Below are 10,126 nucleotides of genomic sequence, written 5' to 3'. Positions count from 1 at the left end.
TTCCACACTCCACTGATCGAAAGCGCTCTACTTTTAATCTAAATTGATACGACCCATTGGCTCTAATCCTATCCACGTGAGGTCTTTAGAAAAGAGAAAAAATTGCTATTTTTTATTAAACAATTCTAAAGAAGGAATAATGACGGTTTTCAAAATTGGTGTTTAACACAAATATATCTGAATGGCTTATGTTAATAGCCTTTTCACTTAGTTACAGTGTGTGCAAGGTTGGGAGGTAGTTACAAACGGTATATTCATGCCAGAAGAACCCGAAATAATGAAATAATAGTAAAATACTTTATACATTGTTTTTGCTTTATTATTGCTCATAAACATACTTGTTCTATCATTGTTTATTTATAATAAAGTTTCCCACCAAAATATCTCAGTTTTTGCATTCTCTCCTTATCTTTTGAGATTCAATGCAGAAACATGAGAAACTCTCCTTTCATTATTTATAAATACTGTTCATATTTCTTTAAAGCAAAATCTAGTATATTTTAGATTTTGTAACAATTTTTCAAGTTACAAATAAAATCGTCTAATAATTAACGAGTTTGCGTAGTTGTCCTTCTTAGGAAACAAGTAATTTTCAACAAGTGCACTGAGGCTTACAACTGCCAACATAACACGCAGTTTTATAATATTTACCCAGTCTTTGTTTGGCTATAAGATTATAAAATGACAACAACGAAACAAAATCAACCTTTAACCAACTAATTCTCGGCTTTGGATTTAAACAAACAATTCTGTTTGTTAACATAGTGCAATGACAGCCAACAATCAAAATGCCAATAAACGGTCAGTCTAAAGTCGACAAGACACAATCGGAGACACCAACACATAGCGTTTTGGTGGTGTATCCCACTTCCTTCAGGTTCCAACGAGGATTGTTATGTAACCTGTAATACAGTTGATGCCAAAGCCAGAAACTACATGAAATGTGAAATTGAATTAGAACGAAGAAATTTCGTTCATCGAAGTAGTGAAGAAAACAGTGGTACCGTACTCACATCTTTGTCATTTATCAACATATCAACAGGGTTCTGACAAAGAATATCAAAACAAGTTAACGCATACAAGTTGTGTTAATTTAATGTTGCATTATGACGCCAGGCGGCAGTGTGTTCGCTACAATTACTGCTCCCCTTTACGAAAAAATCCCGCGGCTAGCTTTGTCGGGGGGGGGGGGGGGCTTCCAGATGACTCTTGATGCGGTGGATTAACAGCTATATTCTGTCCCAAGATATTTTGGATTCACGTTTGGTTTAATTGTTTGATATTTATAAATACCTCAGGATTCAAACGATGTTCATTCCAAAGTATGAAAAATTTCCAAGATTTCTCAGTCAAAACGCCCCTGTTAGCTTATCAGGTTTCAATACAATGCTAAAAAATGTGATGTCTACGGAGATTTTGTATTGCAGCAAGCCCGGATGATAACGTTGAAATATTGCGCGATGTATTCCGAGTGTATTCCGAATGGAGAAAAGATGTAAACATTCCCCATTATAAATCTCCGTAAGGAATCTGTTTTCGTTCCTGTGAATTTTTCCGAGTGAAAGATGATAATGTGTCAATGAAATTATCATGGAAAATATCCTTTTCAACTATTTCAATTGCACTTCTTTCACAGGTAAGTGTATTTTTTATTAAAAATCGCCCAAATGTGCAGCATAAATATCTTGGGACAGACTATAATTAAAAGAAGTTTATTATTTTTTTTTAAATTGTAAAACGTATAGTCCAGTGATACAAGCGGTTGTACATGTACTTGTCTGATGGGAGCTACTTTACGAAACGCTTATTCCACAAGGTCAGTCAGATCCATGATGCGAATGACATCTTTAATGACAAATTGATTGATTGGTATTGATTTTAGCACAATTTCACTTTCTCTATTGATCTTTTAATTTTGTTATTAAAAAATTAATATATCTTTCAATGTTATTTGGAAGAACGTTCTAAAATTTAAGAGGGTACTACTGGCATACACTAAACGAAGCGGAAATGAAAAGAAATAATATTTCACTAAAAAGAAAGAGCAAGCGTATGAAAACGCGCGTCGTGATTCGAACACCATCTTTGTCGAGATAAAAAGTCTGTGCGTGGTGGTTGGGAGGTTTAAGGAGGAAGCGTACGGATTTATATATTTTAAATACAATATTTTTATATAATCCGACCAGGGCGTTTTAGTATTATATTGTCAATGCGCGGCTCCAGGTTATTTTCAAAGGAGGTCCGAAGGATATTTAAGGTGATATGGCACACCTCAATGTTGTGATATTTTCTTTATCGAAAGAAATAAACAATAAAATTTAGCGTTAATTAATTAATTTATAAACAGTCTCTTTCCCAAAGTCACCTAACATCGTAGCGCGGTGGGTTAAGTGGATTTTCAACAAATCTATAAGTCATGAGTTCGAAACCCATGGGAATTTGAAATTGTTTACTTTTCCAAGTTTTTTTTTTTAATGTATTTTTGATTAGATATTGTAAAATTTGAAAATTCTAAACCGGTGAAAGTATTTTAATTATAATGTCACTATAATCTTTCATCCACATCAACATTGACAGATGTTCCATAACGTTACCACCTGTGGGGTGGGGGTCCGAGGTATATCTTATCGGTAATTTTAGTATGTACATTTAAGAAATGTTAATTTTCCAGAACCCGATCGGACCCCCCCCCCCCCCTTTCTAGATAACTGTCTCAAACGATTTATAATAAGAAACACGACAGATCCGTGGTCGACTTGGAATTTACATACACTTTGACCCAGTTTTTTGCATAAGCCTAGTTTTGGTTTTACCTTGAGTTCATTCAACCTGGCAACTATCTGTAGGTGAGAAGTGTACTAAAAGTGCAAGATAGTGAATGTTCGCTTACTAGTACTGAGAGAAATGGCCACACACAAAAAAGCATTCATAAGCAAGAGAGTGTTGTTGGATGGAGAAATCAAACCTGCATGCATTGAGGTACAGAATGGCCAGGTGTGTCGAGTGCTGACAGACGGATTTAACGTGACAGATTACAACCAGGTTACCCCCCTCATTACTGACATTATATAGTACTTAAAATGATTATAGTATTATGTTCAACTGTTCAGCAATACAAAATGAAATTTAAAAAAAAAACTATAATTTTAAATATGCAACATTGTGCATTATATGATTATAGGTTCAGGATGTTGGAAATCTGCTGATTATGCCTGGGGTGGTGGATGCCCACGTTCACGTGAATGAGCCGGGGAGGACAAGCTGGGAGGGGTATACCACAGCCACTAGGGCAGCCGCCGCAGGAGGAATAACTACCATTGTGGATATGCCACTGTTAGCTTTTTGTTGATTTGTTAATTTTGAGTAAAATCAACATTCATTTCTGTGAAATAGAATTCATGCCTATACCAAATACAGGTAGGAATAGGAAATGCTTTGAGGCATATTCCATGGAAATTATGGTGACCAAATTTAGGCACAGTATGTTGCAAATGTTTTCCAAAGTTTCAAACAAATAATATTGGTAGAATTATTTTTTTTTACTTTGTGTAGTGACTTAAAGCAAGTAATTGTGGAGAAAATGGTTATTGTAGGAATTCCATTCCCTCAACAACAACTTTAGATGCCTTTAGAACTAAACTTGATGCTGCCAAAAATCAGTGCTTTGTTGATGTAGCCTTTTGGGGAGGGATTGTCCCGGGAAATGCGGTAAGTTCTTATTTTTTAGCTTGAATAATGATAATTTGACTCTATTGGTATATAAAGATAATTGTTGGGAAATGTTTTTCATTTTTTTTCCAGGAAGAGCTGAAACCAATGTTAAATGCAGGAGTTGTTGGTTTTAAGTGTTTCTTGATTCATAGTGGTGTGGACGATTTTCCCCACGTAGAGCAAGCTGACTTAGAAACTGCTCTCAAGACACTCCAAGGAACAGATGCCACTGTATTGGTGAGAGTTAATCAGAAAGGATAGATTTGAATCATGAGGATTTCAAGCTCAAGTCTAACAAAAAGCTTAATATATTTATCGTTTAGTCTGTGAAGTTGACAAGTTTTCTTTCAGCGCTACGTTGTGCCTACTAAACATATCCAAATACTGGCACATTTTACAGTCCAATACATGTATTATAGATCTGTTTCTTGAATGTAGTTTACATATGTTTATAATTTTCTAAATCTTCAGATATTTGATCTATGTCTGAATAATGAGTCTCTTTTTCTCTATAGTTTCATGCAGAGATGGACTGTGCCTGCAATGGATCGAAAGGTATATAATTAACATTTTGTCTCCAAAACGTGGGCTCTTCAGAAGTTATGTGTGACATGTCGTATGAGAGAAATGCTATTAATTGTAGGTAATCCGGAGGAGTACCGGACTTTCCTGGAGTCCAGACCAGCAGTGATGGAGGAGAAGGCTATCGACCTGGTGTGTGAGATGTGCCTCAAGTACAAGTAAGATTATTATCTATTCAGTGCATGACTGTTTTTCCGTCTTCGTTCTAAAGCTGATTGTAAAAAGAAAATATTATAAAAGATTGATGCAGATGACAAAAAATGTTCAGTGATCTCAAACCAGTTTATATCTGATAAATCGCAAAATAAGTTGTCACGAATTAAATTAGGTTTACATTTACAGTATCTCATTAATACTTGCAGTAAAACATTAACTGAATCGCATGTGGAACTAAATTATCTATTTATCTTCTTTTGCAGAGTGAAATGTCACATAGTACACCTGTCTGCTGCCTCAGCTTTGCCAAGCATTGTGGCTGCCAAGGAGAAGGGGGCCCCCCTTACTGTGGAGACCTGCCATCATTACCTGTCCCTCAATGCAGAGACTGTCCCCAATGGTAACACCCTGTACAAGTGCTGCCCGCCTATTAGGGAAAAGAAAAACCAGGTACACCGTACACTGCTAATCATCTTTTATTGTTTGCAAGAAAGTTTTTACCAAGTTTGCAAGGTTTACACCCATTTGTCTGTTTAATCTTTCATTGTTCCATTGTATTGCATAAATAATTATATGTCCATGTATATATCCATTTTACTATGGAAAGTTGATGATTGAGGCATGAGCCCTATACTGAATATGTGTACTGATGCTTAATGGTATAAGCTTTCAAAGATGGCTCAATGATATAGTGTTTAACAGGACCTGCTGTGGGACGGTCTTAAGAAGGGTTACATAGACATGGTGGTCTCTGACCACTCCCCCTGTACGCCTGACCTCAAACTTCTGGACAAGGGCGACTTCATGGCTGCCTGGGGAGGAGTAGCCTCGGTTCAGTTTGGTGGGTAATGTATATGGAACAATAATAATGAAAATCAAATTTGGTCAAAATGAATGTATTGATATTGATTTAATGACCCAAATTTAGTGCATAATTCTCACATTATCAATTCAAAAGATTTATGTAAATTTATTTTTATTAAATTTGTTTTGTCCTCATGTTGTTTAGGACTGTCTCTCTTTTGGACCAATTGTCGAAACTATGGGATGAATTTGTTTGATATGGTGAAGTTGATGTGTGAGAACACTGCGAAATTGGCTAGCCTGGGTCACAGAAAAGGTGCCATTAGGGCGGGATATGATGCAGACTTTGTCATCTGGGATCCTGATGTTCCTTTTGAGGTAAGCAAATGTTTTATTACTCACAATGTACTATTCTATATATACATGACAGTCTAGTATTCATGAGAGATGTGTCATAAAAAATTGGTGCAATTCATATGTACTGATTTCTATTGCCAGAACTGGCCAGTAAGCCTAGAATTGTACTGATAATTTCGGTTTGAAAAATATATCTTGTGAAAACTATTGATTACTGTATTTATTGAAGATGTTATGAATTCATTTATGAAAATTTGCTGCAGTGATTTAAATATCATACATGTACTTTATATTGCTATTTGCATATTGAATTGTAATTTTATTAAAATTTAATGTAGATTGTTGAATGGTGCTTTGAAATGCAAGTCTTTAATCAATGAAACCTCAGTTATGTATAAACTAAATTTATGAACTACACCTTTTGCATTTTATTTAGGTGACAGAAGACAGAATATATTACAAGAACAAGGTGTCCCCATACATGGGCAGAACGCTTCAGGGACGAGTATACCAAACCATTGTCCGGGGCAACACAGTGTATGCAGATGAGGCAGGCTTGACTAGTTCTCCTCAGGGTGGATTCCAACTAAAGAACCAGCAAGATGAAAAGTCTAAATTGTAGTGACCTTGTATTCCAGTATTTTACTTTTTGTCTCTTTCAGCTTTATTCAGTGATCTGTGATAAAAGGTTTTAAAAATTACATATGTTACAGTATACCTGTGATAAACAGAAAGTTTATTAATCATTCCAAATGCATGTTACTAGTTAAATTTAAAAAGTGAATTGGTTACATGGTAGTGGGACATGCTGTAGATTGAATGCTAGTTGTTTTCTCATGTTAAGTATACAGTACATAGTCATAGATATACTGTAGAAGCACATATTTTCGTTGGGTCAAAATTTCGTTGATTTTAAATCAAATAAGATTTCGTTGGCATTTAATTTCGTCATATACTAATCTCTTTGTATCCATTAATACTTGGATTAAAAAATTTGTCATAGATTTAATTTCTTTGATTTATACTGCCAACGAAAATAACGAAATTAAACCCTCAAAGAATATTTCTGCTTCCACAGTACCTAAATGATTATGTATGTATACAGACTACATACCAGTACATTCCTTTCTTGGCCCAGATCTGTTTTTACATTAATTTATGCAATCAGGTAATTAATTGGTTAATTGTGACATTTAATTTCATGTATGTACACATTGATATCAATATACATATATGATATGAATTGTTATATAGTTATAAAATAAGTACGAGGGTTATATTAATAATATTTGTTTTTATACAATGTACATGATGTACTTTAAATATGTATCACTATACAGAAATATTGTGTATTTTTTTATAAAGATGTTCAAATAAATCAAAATTTGAATATAAGAAGATTTTTCTTCATGATAATAGCTTAAGGGAACAAATAAGGCGAGAACATATGGCATAATGGAAAACTTAATTCAACTCGAAACATCCATATTTGTATCCAGTCTTCGGTAATAAAAAAGGATCTTTTATAAAATGAAATTTTAAAAAAACCCTGCTACAGTCGTTTATGAACAGGAGTATTTTTCCTCATTTTACAGTAATGTGAAATAATCCAATAAGTTTAGCAAATGGGATTGGAAAATGATATGAAGTCTATCAATATAAAATACGCAGGCAAATTGGGTTGATGAACCCTTTCTTTTTCATTCATTTATTTCAGTCTCGATCAACACCACTGTACAATGGTAGACAGAGACTATAGTTACACTATTTATGATAATTACTAACAAATAAACCCCACATGCGTGAGACAAAAAGTATAAAAGATCAACTCTGGCTCGTTAATACAATTTTAAAATAATACTAAAACGGGGAACATTTCTTATTTATGTTCCTAAGAAAAGATCATAATTTTCTTTAAAAAAAAAAACTACAGTGTTTTGCACTAGAAACTTTTGATTTTCTTTACTTAAAATGTACTTTGTGTAATTTAATTTAAACATATTTAATTAAAAAATTTAAATAGAATGGGTAGCAGGAAAAGACTATGTAAACCCTCTCAAAAATATAAAGTCAAGTAGTGGTGTTATTAAATAATTTTATAGAATATAGTATTACCTGATTTAGAAGATGAGTTCCACTTTATACTCATATGTCCTTTTTACACTGAATTACGAAAGAAATATATAAAGAGTTTTTATTACAAAAAACCAAGTGTTTTTAAGCTAGCTAAACTTTTAAGTGTTAACAATACAAAGGAACTCAATAATTTAGGAAAATATTTATCTAGCGCTTCCAAAATGAGAGCGCAGCATTGTAATAATACCACAGTTTAAGCTTCTTATACATTTATGTTGATATGTACATGATTATATTGTCTTAATATGTCCACTCACTTACTGCACATTGCACATTTGTATATAATTTTATATGTATTATAATTTGTATTCCGATGAGTTGTAAAGCTCAAGGATAATAAATTGAATTGAATTGACCTGTTTACTTTTGGCTATGACTTTTAATATTTCAGTTAAAAGCTGATAATTATTTTGAAACTATTATATTATGAGACTTTACCACCTGTATAAGGTATTAATTATATTTTTACTATTAACATAGATTTTTACTGGAGTATAAAAATAAACAGACAATCTTATAGTTAATTGTTTATTCAAATCGTAATGCATTACTGTGTAAAGAATGTATATATATTTACGTATCTGTTTATATATTTTTTGGTAAGAATCATCTTTTTATTAACCAAGAAAGAACCTCGCGCCTTTACATTACTCGGACACAATTTTAACAAATGATTTAAATAACTGTCCTGTTCTCCATATTCAGAGAATCATAAGTTAGATGGAATAGGACAAATGAGTTTTCATGTTGCAAAATGGTAAGCGAAACATGCAACATAAAAATGTAATTATCAGATTTTTCATCCCTTGTATGAATATGCATTTTTTATAATGGGGAAGAGGTAAAGCCATATTGTGCACTATAATTATTATATTAATAATTATCCTTTACTGTCTGAAAACCTAGTTGAAAGCATGTATTATTAATGATATCTCCCCTTCTACCATCTTTATAATGTCAGGATTTGTTACTACGGAGAAAAGAGTCCCTTAATCACAAACCCGTAATTAGTTAATATTGTGAAGATGCCCTTCTGCATAATATTGCACTACATCGATATTTGACAAAGATTAGCATGTAAGCTCAGTCTAAATATTTGATTAAAGAAGTTATAAGTTGTGCACACGAGGTATTAATTATGTCGTGTCCATGAACACAGGCACCCGACGTTATATAAATATTTTGCTTATTAATTAGGTATAGGGGCATATATACCGATCAATTTTATTCTGAAAATGAGAAAAATATAATTATACCGTCAGGTGCTTGCGACCAGGAGATGTTATCTCGTGCGCATGAGATATGCCGCATTTCGTAAACACAGCATAATGTCTCATGCACACGAGATATGTGGTGCACATCATATTATAAATTTATGGTGCACACGAGATTTTATGTTGTGCGCACGACATAATTTTTGCCAAGTATCTTTGAAAACAAGTGTCATGAATGTAGTACTGAAAGTATTTGAACCTTTATAAAAAAAAAACTCAGAGAAGTCTTACATGCTAGTATTCCCTTTAATTCATATTGTATGAACCTCACTACCCCCCCCCCCCCTCCCAACCCCCAACCCAACCCCACCACCATTGCCGCTGATCTCGGAAAACGCATATTTTTAATTTTAAATCATATTGTGCATGTAAAAAAAAATTGGATTCCTATATTTTTCATTCTCTTTTAGAATTTTATATTCGTGAACTTTTAAAGTATTCCAATATTTTTTATATTTATTTATTGGGGGGGGGGGGGTACGAAAGACGAATAGAGCCACAAATAAAAATATTTTTATCTCGTAATTACGAGAAAAGATCTCGTCATGATGAAATACATAATAGAAAACTGTAGTGTATTACAACCCCACTCCAAAGTAAATATCAAGTTGCCCTAGTCATAAAGAACTCAATTCCATTAGTTACTGATAACTATATATATAAATTGTTTCAATCATGATTTACCCCGGATTAAGTTTTAAATATTCATACCCAACCTTTATTGAAAATACTTGTTTTTGTATATCAACATTTTGGAGTCTGAAAACAAATTATATCCTTCATATAACTATAAGTTGGTCAATTACATGTAATTCATTAATCAATCTCCTCCTCCTTCTGATGAATTTTTTTTTAACTAATTTAATGTATATGTATTTCGAAATATATGTTCGTCCATTTTACATAAAGAGACTCAGAGAGAACACGTAGAACAATGAAACGTACCATTTTATGAGATCCTTTCTTGTAATTATCGATAAATAACGAAATAATAAACTTGTAAAAACGAGATCTTTTCTTGTAATTACGAGATCTTTTCTCGTAATAACGAGATAATTAGCTCGTAATTACGAGATAAAAATATTTTTTTATGTGGCCCTAATCGT

The 10,126-nt window shown here is 33.1% G+C and overlaps 1 protein-coding gene across 1 annotated transcript; it reads left to right on the top strand.

The window, feature by feature from the left end:
* The first annotated feature begins 2,759 nt into the window (after nucleotides 1-2,759).
* On the top strand, nucleotides 2,760-7,005 carry LOC105330147 (allantoinase, mitochondrial). The gene is made up of 10 exons (XM_011431743.4): nucleotides 2,760-3,042; nucleotides 3,182-3,333; nucleotides 3,594-3,708; nucleotides 3,802-3,948; nucleotides 4,227-4,266; nucleotides 4,355-4,451; nucleotides 4,713-4,899; nucleotides 5,152-5,290; nucleotides 5,459-5,631; nucleotides 6,047-7,005. The coding sequence occupies exons 1-10, from the start codon at nucleotides 2,905-2,907 to the stop codon at nucleotides 6,230-6,232; spliced, it is 1,374 nt and encodes a 457-aa protein (XP_011430045.3). The 5' UTR covers nucleotides 2,760-2,904; the 3' UTR covers nucleotides 6,233-7,005.
* Nucleotides 7,006-10,126: the final 3,121 nt, after the last annotated feature.

This window comes from Magallana gigas, chromosome 3, assembly GCF_963853765.1.
Source record: "Magallana gigas chromosome 3, xbMagGiga1.1, whole genome shotgun sequence".
Classification (NCBI taxonomy): Eukaryota; Metazoa; Mollusca; class Bivalvia; order Ostreida; family Ostreidae; genus Magallana; species Magallana gigas.
This window is presented reverse-complemented; position numbering and strand designations above follow the sequence as displayed.